Source organism: Rhinichthys klamathensis, unplaced genomic scaffold, assembly GCF_029890125.1.
Source record: "Rhinichthys klamathensis goyatoka isolate OS25496 unplaced genomic scaffold, OSU_Roscu_1.1 h1tg000685l_1, whole genome shotgun sequence".
NCBI lineage: Eukaryota > Metazoa > Chordata > Actinopteri > Cypriniformes > Leuciscidae > Rhinichthys > Rhinichthys klamathensis.
Genome location: NW_026607114.1, coordinates 146,539 through 162,074, shown reverse-complemented (window position 1 = coordinate 162,074; position 15,536 = coordinate 146,539). Strand labels below are relative to the sequence as shown.

Sequence of the window (15,536 nt, the reverse complement as noted above, 5' to 3'; positions counted from 1 at the left end):
AAGGCTGTTTATTTGATGTAAAAATAGTGAAAATATTATTATAATGTAAAACAGCTGTTTTCTGTGTGAATATATATAGTAAAGTGTAATGTGAACAAAGCTGAATTTATAATATTTATGATGTTTATCAATGTTGAAAACACTTTTTTGTGGAGTCTTTGATGAATAGATGAATGTGTCCTTGTTGTGACTATATCAATATGAATATGCCAATATATATGAAATGGATTTTAGATAACCCTGTTTTAATGTGCACTACTGTTTAAAAGTTTGTGATTGTAAGATTTCTTTTAACATTAATTCACCAATGACGCATTAAATTGATCAAAAGTGACAGTAAAGACATAATGTTACAAAACATTTGATTTCATATAAATTCAGTTTTGAACTTTCTTTTCATCAAAGAATCTTAAAAAAATAAATCCATCACTGTTTTGAACATTGATAATAATCATGAATGTTTCTTGAGCATCAGATCATCATATTAGAGTGATTTCTGAAGGATCATGTGACACTGAAGACTGGAGTAATGATGCTGAAAATCACAGGAATAAATTACACTTTACTGTATATTCACATAGAAAACAGATGATTTACATTACAATAATATTTCACTATTTTTACAGTATTTTTTGATGAAATGACCACAGCCTTGTGAGCAGAAGAGACTCTTTCCGCCTAGACTCTGAGTGGTCGTGTTCGGCGTTGGATCTCAGGCTGTTTTCTGCAGAATGAGGAATCCTTGAGTTCAGTGTGTGTGTGTGTGTTCAGTGTGTGTGTGTGTGTTCAGTGTTATTGAAGCGCAGGAGTTTAAAACAGCGACACAAGGCTGAACTCTCTTTGTGTGCGAATGAACAGCTCTGACCTCTGCCATCTATTGTAATGCTAAACTGAACTTTCTGTCCTCCACACAATCACACACACCTGAAGGACACACACACACTCACACACAGAGCCGATCCTGACCTCTCTGGGGCCCTAAGCAAAACTCTGTTAAGGGGTCCTCCTGAGCCATGCAAACCAGTCGCCATTCCCACAGTCACACCTGACACCCCAGTGCTCCCACTACAATCCTCCCTCGTTTAGTTAGCACTAGTGAAAATGTAATTCCTGATATCAGAAATAGACATATTTTATACTAATATCAATAATTCACATTTTAAATAGCTAGTATTTAATTATTGATATCAAAAATGCATCCTGTGAATTAATAAAAGCTAAAATGGCTTGCCATTGCATGTCACTGTGTTTTAAATGATAAAAGCAATACTTGATGGTTATTATTTACTGAGGGATGTGCATCCGTATTGACCAGTGTCCAGCCAATCAACATTTTAACTGCAATATAGTCAATGTCAATAGATTGCTTTCCATCTTGCTTTATTGCAGAGTTGTAACTAAACTGCCTTGGAGACTAGATATTAGATAATCATTGTCTTGTTTTAAAAGTATGAGCGCCTAATGGCATCACGCCCATATTGTACTGGTAACTCATAGCTGTCAACATTTGGTTTTCAAAATCCGGGAGATTTGGGGGGGTGCGACTGCGCAACTGGGGTACAGGTTGCCAGGTTGAGATGACAAACGAGTTGACATTGGACATTGTATATGATGTGTGGATTGTGTGTAGGGGTGTAACGGTTCAGTACATTTTCGATACAGCAAAAAGAAAGAAAATGCCAGAGAAATTTCCTATTTATTAAGAAGAAAAATTATTTTTAAATAAGTTTGAGTTTTCCTACATCTTGAAACGTTCAGGTTTATAAATGGGGGTAATCTTTGAAGGATGAACAAATAATGTTTTGGTCATCACATAACATTTAAATATAGGCCTATATTTATATAGCCTATAATATTTAGATAATATTTGAGTTTTGAAGTGCTGGGAAAAGATGTGTGAAGTACTTGAAAGCATTTCACTATTCCAGCCAAACTTCCATGGTTACAGTTAGTGTTACTATATTAAATCCATGGTGAATGTTGCTGATCTGTTGACTAAAGTGAAGTCTATATAACTAGTTCATTCACGGCACAATGTTTCTCCTGGTTTTCACGTCAGCGCTGTTTGATCTAATAGAGATCTACAGTTAATAATGGAGAAATCTGAATGCTTCTCACTAGATCTCGCAGCGATGTTATTACTTCAGTGGCGAATTCAAATGTTTTCTTCACTGGATCTCTTGGCGTTGTGTATAACAGTGTCGCTTGATCGAGATCGGCCAAGGGGGTAATCCATCGACCGGAAGTTGAAGCCGGCCGGGTGCCGCCATGTTGTAGCAGAACTTCACTTGCGTTAGCATTTCCATTGACTCCCATTCATTTTTGCGTCACTTTGACAGCGAATAACTTTACATCTGAGGCGTTTAAAGACTCCATTTGTCCATTATTTATTTCTAAAGAAACACGACAATGTATACAGACCTCCATTACCTTCTATGTTACACTATGGCCCCGTAGAAACAGATTTAGTAAAAATAGGCTAACGATTGCGTCATAACCACTCGACTCTCTGTCGCGCTGTACAGAAAGTACCGTACAGACAGGAGGAGAAGCTCAAGGCGATCGGGGGACGTCCCGTCAAGGGAGAAGCCCATAGATAATGAGTCCATAAAAGCAACGGAATACTTACTCCTGCTCACTCACGCCAAAGAACTCTTTGCTCAAGTTCCCCGTCTCTGCAAGATTAACGTTGGCAGTTTTCACGCACAGCTACTAGAAGAGTAACGTCTGTCAGACAGGTTGCTCACGTCATCAAGCTTAGTTTGAGTCGGTCTGAGTCTGCGCGTCAGGAACGGAAGTGCTCAGAAATCGCTAAAAAAATGGGCTTCAACTGCCTCAACTGAGTTCCAATGAGAGGCTCTGTCCACTTCTTTAACTGTCTATGAGATCGGCTCGCGCTGCACAGATGCTGCTGGTCCGAACTGATAAACGATCCGTGAAGCACAATATAATGCAGTTCCGCTTTCATTACGTTTGCCATTTGACGTTGTGGTGATCGCGCCAGCGCGGATTTTGTCGGCAGGAAAAATGGTCCAAGGAATCGTTTGGTTTGCATGCGTACTGAAACGGAAGCCTCGTACCGAAACGGTTCAATACGAATACATGTACCGTTACACCCCTAATTGTGTGAATATAATGCATTTAATACAAGATCTGGCAACTGGTCAACATTAGACAAACATATTGGTCCGATTATTCATAAAGGAGTTTGGGCCGTGCAAATTACGGGAGTTTCCCGGGAGAAATAACAAACCGGGAGGGGTCCGGGAGATAGGGCTAAAAAACGGGAGAAACCCGGGAAAAACGGGAGTGTTGACAGGTATGTGGTAACTGGTCCCCATAGATGTTTTACTGGAAAGTGCACGTTTCATTTCGTGCACGCGCATATGAACTCATGTTAACGCGCGAGGCGGTTATCTTTCCCGAGCTGCAGTTTATAAATAAACACCGTTGCCCTTTGTATTATCAAACGTAATCTCATGAAAGTGCTTATCGATAGGCCTACCACGAATTTAATTTCTCGTGCTATTTATACGCCAAAATGGTTTTTGCATATGCTTATACGCACTGTAAATCTCTTGGGTAGGATTAGGGGTGTGGAGTGCGTATTACACGCCAAAAAGTGCGTATCATATACACGCAAAAACAAGTCTGCCTGATCGCTGTTCCCGCAATTCACTCACATGGTGTTTTTCTCTCAGTCTCTCTTTTCGTGACCAGAAGGATAGGTCCGCTTAATTATCTCATCGATGTTGTAAACTTTGATTGACGCTCTTTGACACGAGGAGGGGCCTTGAGTAATTTGCGGGGCCCTACGCAACCTTGCCTAGTGTGCGACTGTGCGTATAGGGAGGATCGGCTCATCTAAATGTCTTAGTGCTCTTTGGTCATTTTTGACCGAAAAGGTTTACTTTTTTTTTTTTTTCATCGGAATGGTACGAAAGGTTTTGGCACTTGCTTTGTGAACACAAACAAAATCATGTACATGATCCGAACAGGTTTAATGGTCCTGAAAGCAACAGTCACACACACTTGTGCTGCTCGCGCTCAGAAATGACGCATTGTAAATGAATGAGAGTTTCCTCTAGTGGAAGCGTGTGGAACTGCAGCCGAACACACTCTCACTGAACGCTCATATACTGAGAGATCAGACTCACATTTTAAACACAACTTGTTTAGATTTATGGCTTTGATTTTCTCACCGTTTTAGAGTAAAACGTTTTTGAAAAAATATACTTCATATAAAAATTGAAAATAGTATTTTTGCACATTTTTCATAACAATAAACGAAAAATTCTGTAGGCTATACCTTTTTTAAGTTCTCTTTTTAAAACTGTTTTCACTTCAGCAATAATCTGCCAAGTGTCTCTTTGAGAAGAGATCAAACTTCAGTCTGTCCTCTAAAGGGTTTAAGATTTACCACAGTTTAAGTTGGGCATTTAATTTCCAGAGGTCTATGCTCAAAAAGTGAATACATGGATTATAAATACAGTGTAAATATAACTTAGTACCATAAAATCCACTAAAAATATTAAATAAAAAAACATTATCGAACTAAAATATACATTAATTTCATTGAAATAAATGTTAATGAATTGACCGACTTGCGAAGAGCACCAGAGAGAAACATTTGTGCTGAAAAACAAGAGAAATACTGAAGAAGAAAGTCTTTTTTTTTTTGCAGTGTGCATTTAAAATATCCAACATCATTTGATATATGCTTATTTAATATCACCGATACATAGCCTATACATCCCTCGTGAAAATCCCTAACATCCCTGAACTGATCGATTCTCAACATGAATATCCAGATATTCTCTTCATAGCAACTAATGTGCCTCAGTTGAGCGGCAGATGTTTTCTTCATGAATGCGAGATCATAATGGAGTAAATAATAAACTTTGATGCAGACCACGGTCTTCTACAGTAATGTATTCTGATGATGTGTCATAATTTTTTTGAAGCAAAGCCAAAATGTTTGTCTATTCAGTAAACATGTACATAATGTTCTCAGGGAATAATCAGCTTCTTTAAAACCTGTCGCTGATTTCTAAGTCTCATTATAAACGATGATCAATAACTTAGCTTACTGTACGTGGGGAATTTCATTATGACAATTATACCTGTTGTTGCAGTACCGGTTTAAATGAGGTGAGTGAACCTCGTTTGCATCATTACTGATGAGTTTATTATCGGTGCTCATTTACAGTTCCTGATCCTGAAGCACGTCTGATTTCTCCACGTGTTATTTATGAAGTTGTTCTTTTGTTGTCCTGCATCACCAGTGTGGGTTAGATCAGAGATGTGCATCTGAATACTGAGCAGCGTTTGCACTGGTTAGTCCGAGCGTGGATGAATCGCATATCTGTGATTTCGCAGGTTTGACCTTCAACTCTCTCTGTCACTCACACACTGATCCATGACCATGTGTTCCAGAAGTCTCGCACCTTTTACATTAGTTTTATTTATTTTTTGCTTTAATATAGCCTATATACTGTATATACATGCCGTTAAAACGTTTGGGATCGGTAATATTTTTCATGTTTTTAAAAGAAGTAGGCTATCTCATGCTCACCAAGGCTGCATTTATTTGATTAAAAATACAGTAAAAAATTTGAAATATTTTTGTAATTTAAAATAACAGTTTTCTATGTGATATAGTAAAGTGTAATTTATTCCTGTGATCAAAGCTGAATTTTCAGCATCAGTCTTCAGTGTCACCTGATCCTTCAGAAATCACTCTAATATGTAGATTTGATGCTCAAGAAACATTTATGATTATTATCAATGTTGAAACCAGTTATGGTCATTTTTTTCAGGATTCTTCGACGAATAGAAAGTTCTATTTCATTTATTTGAAATCGAATGTTTTGTAACATTATAAATGTCTTTACTGTAATTTTTGATCAATGTTTTTCATCCTTGCTGAATAAAAGTATTAACCCTCTACTGCATGCATTTTAATGGCACATGGATAAAAATTATTCCACATCATTTCTTGGCTCATTTGGGAACATTTTATTGATTTATTGAAAATTTTCCCTCCCCAGCGTGGGATGCAGTGGTGTAAAGCGTGGGATGCAGTGGTGTAAAGCGTGGGATGCAGTGGTGTAAAACGTGGGATGCAGTGGTGTAAAGTGTGGGGTGCAGTGGTGTAAAGCGTGGGATGCAGTGGAGTAAAGCGTGGGATGCAGTGGTGTAAAGTGTGGGATGCAGTGGTGTAAAGCGTGGGATGCAGTGGAGTAAAGCGTGGGATGCAGTGGTGTAAAGCGTGGGGTGCAGTGGTGTAAAGGGTGGGATGCAGTGGTGTAAAGCGTGGGATGCAGTGGTGTAAAGCGTGGGATGCAGTGGTGTAAAGCGTGGGATGCAGTGGTGTAAAGTGTGGGATGCAGTGGTGTAAAGTGTGGGATGCAGTGGTGTAAAGCGTGGGATGCAGTGGAGTAAAGCGTGGGATGCAGTGGTGTAAAGTGTGGGATGCAGTGGTGTAAAGCGTGGGATGCAGTGGAGTAAAGCGTGGGATGCAGTGGTGTAACGCGTGGGATGCAGTGGTGTAAAGCGTGGGATGCAGTGGTGTAAAGTGTGGGATGCAGTGGTGTAAAGTGCGGGATGCAGTGGTGTAAAGTGTGGGGTGCAGTGGTGTAAAGCGTGGGGTGCAGTGGTGTAAAGCGTGGGATGCAGTGGTGTAAAGTGTGGGATGCAGTGGTGTAAAGCGTGGGATGCAGTGGTGTAAAGCGTGGGATGCAGTGGTGTAAAGCGTGTGATGCAGTGGTGTAAAGTGTGGGATGCAGTGGTGTAAAGCGTGGGATTCAGTGGTGTAAAGCGTGGGATGCAGTGGTGTAAAGCGTGGGATGCAGTGGTGTAAAGCGTGGGATGCAGTGGTGTAAAGCGTGGGATGCATGGGATGCAGTGGTGTAAAGCGTGGGATGCAGTGGTGTAAAGTGTGGGATGCAGTGGTGTAAAGTGTGGGATGCAGTCGTGTAAAGCGTGGGATGCAGTGGTGTAAAGTGTGGGATGCAGTGGTGTAAAGTGTGGGGTGCAGTGGTGTAAAGCGTGGGATGCAGTGGTGTAAAGCGTGGGATGCAGTGGTGTAAAGCGTGGGATGCAGTGGTGTAAAGTGTGGGGTGCAGTGGTGTAAAGCGTGGGATGCAGTGGTGTAAAGCGTGGGATGCAGTGGTGTAAAGTGTGGGGTGCAGTGGTGTAAAGCGTGGGATGCAGTGGTGTAAAGCGTGGGATGCAGTGGTGTAAAGTGTGGGGTGCAGTGGTGTAAAGCGTGGGATGCAGTGGTGTAAAGCGTGGGATGCAGTGGTGTAAAGCGTGGGATGCATAGGATGCAGTGGTGTAAAGCGTGGGATGCAGTGGTGTAAAGCGTGGGATGCATAGGATGCAGTGGTGTAAAGCGTGGGATGCAGTGGTGTAAAGTGTGGGATGCAGTGGTGTAAAGCGTGGGATGCAGTGGAGTAAAGTGCGGGATGCAGTGGTGTAAAGCGCGGGATGCAGTGGTGTAAAGCGTGGAATGCAGTGGTGTAAAGCGTGGGATGCAGTGGTGTAAAGCGTGGGATGCAGTGGTGTAAAGCGTGGGATGCAGTGGAGTAAAGCGTGGGATGCAGTGGAGTAAAGCGTGGGATGCAGTGGTGTAAAGCGTGTGATGCAGTGGTGTAAAGCGTGGGATGCAGTGGTGTAAAACGTGGGATGCAGTGGTGTAAAGCGTGGGGTGCAGTGGTGTAAAGCGTGGGATGCAGTGGAGTAAAGCGTGGGATGCAGTGGTGTAAAGCGTGGGGTGCAGTGGTGTAAAGCGTGGGATGCAGTGGTGTAAACCGTGGGATGCAGTGGTGTAAAGCGTGGGATGCAGTGGTGTAAACCGTGGGATGCAGTGGTGTAAACCGTGGGATGCAGTGGTGTAAACCGTGGGATGCAGTGGTGTAAACCATGGGATGCAGTGGTGTAAAGCGTGGGATGCAGTGGTGTAAAGCGTGGGATGCAGTGGAGTAAAGCGTGGGATGCAGTGGAGTAAAGCGTGGGATGCAGTGGTGTAAAGCGTGGGATGCAGTGGTGTAAAGCGTGGGATGCAGTGGTGTAAAACGTGGGATGCAGTGGTGTAAAGCGTGGGGTGCAGTGGTGTAAAGCGTGGGATGCAGTGGTGTAAAGCGTGGGGTGCAGTGGTGTAAAGCGTGGGATGCAGTGGTGTAAACCGTGGGATGCAGTGGTGTAAAGCGTGGGATGCAGTGGTGTAAAGCGTGGGATGCAGTTGTGTAAAGTGTGGGGTGCAGTGGTGTAAAGTGTGGGATGCAGTGGTGTAAAGTGTGGGGTGCAGTGGTGTAAAGCGTGGGATGCAGTGGTGTAAAGCGTGGGATGCAGTGGTGTAAAGCGTGGGATGCAGTGGTGTAAAGCGTGGGATGCAGTGGTGTAAAGCGTGGGATGCATGGGATGCAGTGGTGTAAAGTGTGGGATCCAGTGGTGTAAAGCGTGGGATGCAGTGGTGTAAAGTGTGGGATGCAGTGGTGTAAAGCGTGGGATGCAGTGGTGTAAAGTGTGGGATGCAGTGGTGTAAAGTGTGGGATGCAGTGGTGTAAAGCGTGGGATGCAGTGGTGTAAAGCGTGGGATGCAGTGGTGTAAAGTGTGGGGTGCAGTGGTGTAAAGCGTGGGATGCAGTGGTGTAAAGTGTGGGGTGCAGTGGTGTAAAGCGTGGAATGCAGTGGATTAAAGCGTGGGATGCAGTGGAGTAAAGCGTGGGATGCAGTGATGTAAAGCGTGGGATGCAGTGGTGTAAAACGTGGGATGCAGTGGAGTAAAGTGTGGGGTGCAGTGGTGTAAAGCGTGGGATGCAGTGGTGTAAAACGTGGGGTGCAGTGGAGTAAAGTGTGGGGTGCAGTGGTGTAAAGCGTGGGATGCAGTGGTGTAAAGTGTGGGGTGCAGTGGTGTAAAGCGTGGGATGCAGTGGAGTAAAGCGTGGGGTGCAGTGGAGTAAAGCGTGGGATGCAGTGGTGTAAAGCGTGGGATGCAGTGGTGTAAAACGTGGGGTGCAGTGGAGTAAAGCGTGGGATGCAGTGGTGTAAAGCGTGGGATGCAGTGGTGTAAAGCGTGGGATGCAGTGGAGTAAAGCGTGGGGTGCAGTGGAGTAAAGCGTTTGATGCAGTGGTGTAAAGCGTGGGATGCAGTGGTGTAAAACGTGGGGTGCAGTGGTGTAAAGCGTGGGATGCAGTGGTGTAAAACGTGGGGTGCAGTGGTGTAAAGCTTGGGATGCAGTGGTGTAAAGCGTGGGATGCAGTGGTGTAAAGCGTGGGATGCAGTGGTGTAAAGCGTGGGATGCAGTGGTGTAAAGCGTGGGATGCAGTGGTGTAAAGCGTGGGGTGCAGTGGAGTAAAGTGTGGGATGCAGTGGTGTAAAGCGTAAGATGCAGTGGTGTAAAGCGTGGGATGCAGTGGTGTAAAGCGTGGGATGCAGTGGTGTAAACCGTGGGATGCAGTGGTGTAAAGCGTGGGATGCAGTGGTGTAAAACGTGGGATGCAGTGGAGTAAAGCGTGGGATGCAGTGGAGTAAAGCGTGGGATGCAGTGGAGTAAAGCGTGGGATGCAGTGGTGTAAAGCGTGGGATGCAGTGGTGTAAAGCGTGGGATGCAGTGGTGTAAAACGTGGGATGCAGTGGTGTAAAGCGTGGGATGCAGTGGAGTAAAGCGTGGGATGCAGTGGTGTAAAGCCTGGGGTGCAGTGGAGTAAAGCGTGGGGTGCAGTGGTGTAAAGCGTGGGGTGCAGTGGAGTAAAGTGTGGGATGCAGTGGTGTAAAGCGTGGGTTGCAGTGGTGTAAAGCGTGGGATGCAGTGGTGTAAAGCGTGGGATGCAGTGGTGTAAAGCGTGGGATGCAGTGGTGTAAAGCGTGGGATGCAGTGGTGTAAAGTGTGGGATGCAGTGGTGCAAAGCGTGGGATGCAGTGGTGTAAAGCGTGGGATGCAGTGGTGTAAAGTGTGGGGTGCAGTGGTGTAAAGCGTGGGATGCAGTGGTGTAAAGCGTGGGATGCAGTGGTGTAAAGCGTGGGATGCAGTGGAGTAAAGCGTGGGATGCAGTGGTGTAAAGCGTGGGATGCAGTGGTGTAAAGCGTGGGATGCAGTGGTGTAAAGCGTGGGATGCAGTGGTGTAAAGCGTGGGATGCAGTGGTGTAAAGCGTGGGATGCAGTGGTGTAAAGTGTGGGATGCAGTGGTGTAAAGCGTGGGATGCAGTGGTGTAAAGCGTGGGATGCAGTGGTGTAAAGTGTGGGATGCAGTGGTGTAAAGCGTGGGATGCAGTGGTGTAAAGTGTGGGATGCAGTGGTGTAAAGCGTGGGATGCAGTGGTGTAAAGCGTGGGATGCAGTGGTGTAAAGCGTGGGATGCAGTGGTGTAAAGTGTGGGATGCAGTGGTGTAAAGCGTGGGATGCAGTGGTGTAAAGTGTGGGATGCAGTGGTGCAAAGCGTGGGATGCAGTGGTGTAAAGTGTGGGATGCAGTGGTGTAAAGTGTGGGGTGCAGTGGTGTAAAGCGTGGGATGCAGTGGTGTAAAGCGTGGGATGCAGTGGTGTAAAGCGTGGGATGCAGTGGAGTAAAGCGTGGGATGCAGTGGTGTAAAGCGTGGGATGCAGTGGTGTAAAGCGTGGGATGCAGTGGTGTAAAGCGTGGGATGCAGTGGTGTAAAGCGTGGGATGCAGTGGTGTTAAGCGTGGGATGCAGTGGTGTAAAGCGTGGGGTGCAGTGGTGTAAAGTGTGGGATGCAGTGGTGTAAAGCGTGGGATGCAGTGGTGTAAAGCGTGGGATGCAGTGGTGTAAAGCGTGGGATGCAGTGGTGTAAAGCGTGGGATGCAGTGGTGTAAAGCGTGGGATGCAGTGGTGTAAAGTGTGGGGTGCAGTGGTGTAAAGCGTGGGATGCAGTGGTGTAAAGTGTGGGATGCAGTGGTGTAAAGCGTGGGATGCAGTGGTGTAAAGTGTGGGATGCAGTGGTGTAAAGCGTGGGATGCAGTGGTGTAAAGCGTGGGATGCAGTGGTGTAAAGCGTGGGATGCAGTGGTGTAAAGTGTGGGATGCAGTGGTGTAAAGCGTGGGATGCAGTGGTGTAAAGTGTGGGATGCAGTGGTGCAAAGCGTGGGATGCAGTGGTGTAAAGTGTGGGATGCAGTGGTGTAAAGTGTGGGGTGCAGTGGTGTAAAGCGTGGGATGCAGTGGTGTAAAGCGTGGGATGCAGTGGTGTAAAGCGTGGGATGCAGTGGAGTAAAGCGTGGGATGCAGTGGTGTAAAGCGTGGGATGCAGTGGTGTAAAACCCTAAACTTTTGAACAGTAGTGTATAATTTTACAAAAGCTTTCTATTTCAGATAAATGCTGTTCTTTTGAACTTTATATTTATCAAAGAATCTTTAAAATATTGGCCACAACTTTCAACACAACTTTCAATCATATATGTTTCTTGAGCATCAGATCATCATATTAGAGTGATTTCTGAAGGATCATGTGACACTGAAGACTGGAGTAATGATGCTGAAAATTCAGCTTTGATCACAGGAATATATTACACTTTACTATATATTTACATAGTAAACAGTTATTTTTAATTACTAAAATATTTCACATTTTTTACTGTATTTTTTTATCAAATAAACACAGCCTGGGTGAGCAGAAGAGACTTCTTTTAAAAACATTACCGATCCAAAACCTTTGAACGGCAGTGTACATGTATATAAGTTACTGTAAGAAGTATATATGTAAATATGAAGTCTACCGTATATTAACCCTCTGATGTTTAAAACCTTTCAGAGTACAGTACAGACCCCGTGAGGGATGACCTTTGACCTCCACCCATATGCCTTTGTGTTTCTGAAAAAAAAGCCTGTGGATTTGATGTGAAACTCATTTTGGAGCAAAACTACTGAGAATAACCTCAAGGTCGATGTGTTCTCGCAGGTGTGTGTGTGTGTGTGTGTGTGAGGAGGAGGAGCTGCAGGTGTATATAAGCGTCTCTGAGCATCAGTGGATCAGTGTGTGTGTGTGTGTGGAGATGTCTGAGTCTCTGCTGCGCGTGTGTGTTCTCTGTGTGCTCGCGCTCTCAGCGCTCTCGTCCGCGTGCTATATCCAGAACTGCCCGAGAGGAGGCAAGAGATCCGAGCCCGTCAGAGAGGTACTGCACCTTCATCATCATCACTATCACTCCATCACTATCACTCCATCACTATCACTCCATCTCCATGACTATCACTCCATCTCCATCACTCCATCATTATCACTATCACTCCATCACTATTACTCCATCACTATCACTCCGTCACTATCACTCCATCACTATCACTCCGTCACTATCACTCCGTCTCCATCACTCCATCACTATCACTCCATCACTATCACTCCGTCACTATCACTCCATCACTATCACTCCATCACTATCACTCCATCTCCATCACTATCACTCCATCACTATCACTCCATCTCCATCACTTCATCACTATCACTCCATCACTATCACTCCGTCACTATCACTCCATCTCCATCACTCCATCACTATCACTATCACTCCATCTCCATCACTCCATAACTATCACTCCATCTCTATCACTCCATCTCCGTCACTATCACTCCATCACTCCATCACTATCTACAACATTTCTTGAAATAAATGTTATTTGAAATAAAAAACACACCTAGTTGCCTAATTTCAGTTAACATTTCTCATTTTCATTTAGTTTAACTTGATGTACTAAAATAACAAATTAAAACCGAATGGAAAAAATTATGAAAATATTTTGACATAAAAAAAATCTGATAAAACAAAAAACAATATAGACATAAAAAAAACTAATAAAACTGACAGAAAACAACAACAAAATTACTAAAACTGAACTAAAATTAAAATAAAATAAAAATATATTTAAAACATTATTAATTTGACGTACTAAAATAACAAACTATAACTGAAAGGAAAAATGTATAGAAAAAAATGTCATTATTATTACATTATGTCACAAGACTATATAGAAACAATAGGCCTATATAAACATAAAAAATATAGATATAAAAAAATCTGATAAAACTATATAGACAATTTTTGTACTAAAACTGAGCTAAAATTTAATATATATATATAAATATATAGACATTATGATTACACTGTGTCAAATGACTATATAGAAACAATATATAGATATAAATATATAGATATAAAAAATCTGATAAAACTTTATAGACATTTTCAAAAAAAATCTTTTATTAAAACTAAACTAAAATGAAAAAGAAAATGGAAAATATAAAAATACATATTTACTTAAAACATTCATAATTTGATGTACTAAAATAACAAACTAAAACTGAAAGAAAAAAATTATAGAAAAAAATTATAGACAAAATATACAGACAATAAAAAATCTGATAAAACTATATAGAAATTTTCACACAAAAAATACTAAAACTGAACTAAAATTAAAGAGTCAAAAATAATAAAATATATAATAAATAATAAAATATTAGTAAAAACTAAAAAAATAACAAATAAGTCTAAGAACTTATGTAACTACTAATTACTAATATTAATCAAATAAAATGAAAATAAAAATAAATCTCTAACTACAATTATTACTATAATATCTCCTCAACATGGCATTTATGTTATAATCAATTTACATAATGAAAATATTATTATTAATAATAACAATGTAATTATTTGTGTGTGTGTGTGTGTGTGTGTGTGTGGGCGTGCGTGCGTGTGCGTGCGTGTGTGTGTGCGTGCGTGCGTGCATGCGTGTGCGTGTGTGTGTGTGTGTGTGTGTGTGTGTGCGTGCATGCGTGTGCGTGCGTGTTTGTGTGTGTGCGTGCGTGTGTGCATGTGTGTGTGCGCGTGTGTGCGTGTGTGTGCGCGCATGTGTGTGCGTGCGTGCATGTGTGTGCGTGTGTGTGTGTGTGCGCGCGCGCGTGTGTGTGTGTGTGTGCATGTGTGTGTGTGCGTTTGTGCGCGCGCGCGTGTGTGTGTGTGCGCGCGTGTGTGTGCGTGCGTGCATGTGTGTGCGTGTGTGTGTGCGCGCGCGTGTGTGTGTGTGCGTGTGTGCGCGCGTGTGTGTGTGTATGCATGTGTGTGTGTGTGTGTGTGTGTATGCATGTGTGTGTGTGTGTGTGTGTGTATGCATGTGTGTGTGTGTGTATGTGTGTGTATGCATGTGTGTGTGTGTGTGTGTGTGTAGTGTATGGCGTGCGGTCCTGGGAATAGGGGCCGGTGTGTGGGCCCCAGGATCTGCTGTGGAGCCGGGCTCGGGTGTCTGCTCGGGTCCCCAGAGACGCTGAACTGCATGGAGGAGAATCTGCTGCCCGGAGCCTGTGAGTCGAGCGGGTCGCCCTGCGGGGCCGAAGGGGGCCTGTGTGCCGCTCCGGGGGTCTGCTGCCACTCGGGTGAGCAAAACACTGAGAGCATGAGACACATCACGCACACAGGGCCCTATTTTAACGATCTAAAGCGCACGGCGCAAGTGCACTTATAGCATGTCTGAATTTCATGTCGTCTCAATTCTCTTAATGAGTAATGGGTGTGTTTTGGGCGCCACATCCAATAAACCAACCAGAGTCAGCTCAAAATATCTCACATTGTGTGTCTTTGCCGACCTCTTGTGGAAAATAATAATATAAGATGATATTTCATGACTCTAGATGGCCTTATATCTCTATATTGAGTAAATGAGCTGTTCCTCTGGGTCCTAAAGCCAGTTTCTCTTCAGTGTGCATTCAGACACACATGTAGACAGTATAAAATAATTTTTTGGTAAAGTTGTAGCATTTTTAGTTTGAATTCTGAGCATTTTTTTGTTTTTCTGTGTGAACTGAAGCATTCCTCGCATTCAATTCATTCCTAAGGGGGTCGATTTGACCCGAGAGGGAAGGATTCGTTACTTTTTTAAATTTCAACCACAAAACTCCTCGAATCCGTAAAAAAAAAAATGTTTTGAGTGTATTCGTGGTTCAATTGCGACAAAAGGTCATTATAGGGGCTTGGACCCCTCTGATGAACACTATATATTTTCCGGGTCAAAATGACCCGATGGAAGGATGAGGATTAAACATCGTGGCGCAGGACGTGAAAATGAAAGTTGCGTCGGGCTGAAACTAGCAAAATAGTTTTACACAGTCCCTTTAAGCCTTTACACAGTCCCACATCACAGATTCTCCGACAGATTAAGCTAATGCATGTGGTTTATCCGGCAGAGGGATGTTCCCTGGATCCAGAATGTTCTGAAGACGTCCGGTTTCTCCCGGCTGAAGACGGCGTTGGACTGAAGAGTGTTTCGGGAGAAATGCTTCTGCATCTGTTGAATCTGGCCTCGAGGAGACAGAGACCCTTCTGATCGTGATCTGTGTCTGTAACTCACTCACACGTGTTGCTCAACTTATACATACTGTATGTAGTAAACGGATGTGAACGTGAATCTGGTTTGTCATCGCAGTTCTCTTACTCATGTTATCGTAAGCACTTTGGGTCGAGTTCATTGTCCCAAAAGCAGCATGACCTGTTACTGCCTTTGTATGGATATAAAACAGATATTTAATACTCA

At 43.4% G+C, this 15,536-nt stretch overlaps 1 protein-coding gene across 1 annotated transcript; it reads left to right on the top strand.

Annotated features, from left to right (window-relative positions):
• The first annotated feature begins 11,973 nt into the window (after positions 1–11,973).
• Positions 11,974–15,536, top strand: avp (arginine vasopressin). The gene is made up of 3 exons (XM_056241953.1): positions 11,974–12,130; positions 14,178–14,382; positions 15,190–15,536. Exons 1-3 carry the CDS (start codon positions 12,011–12,013, stop codon positions 15,327–15,329), a joined length of 465 nt encoding a protein of 154 aa, XP_056097928.1. The 5' UTR covers positions 11,974–12,010; the 3' UTR covers positions 15,330–15,536.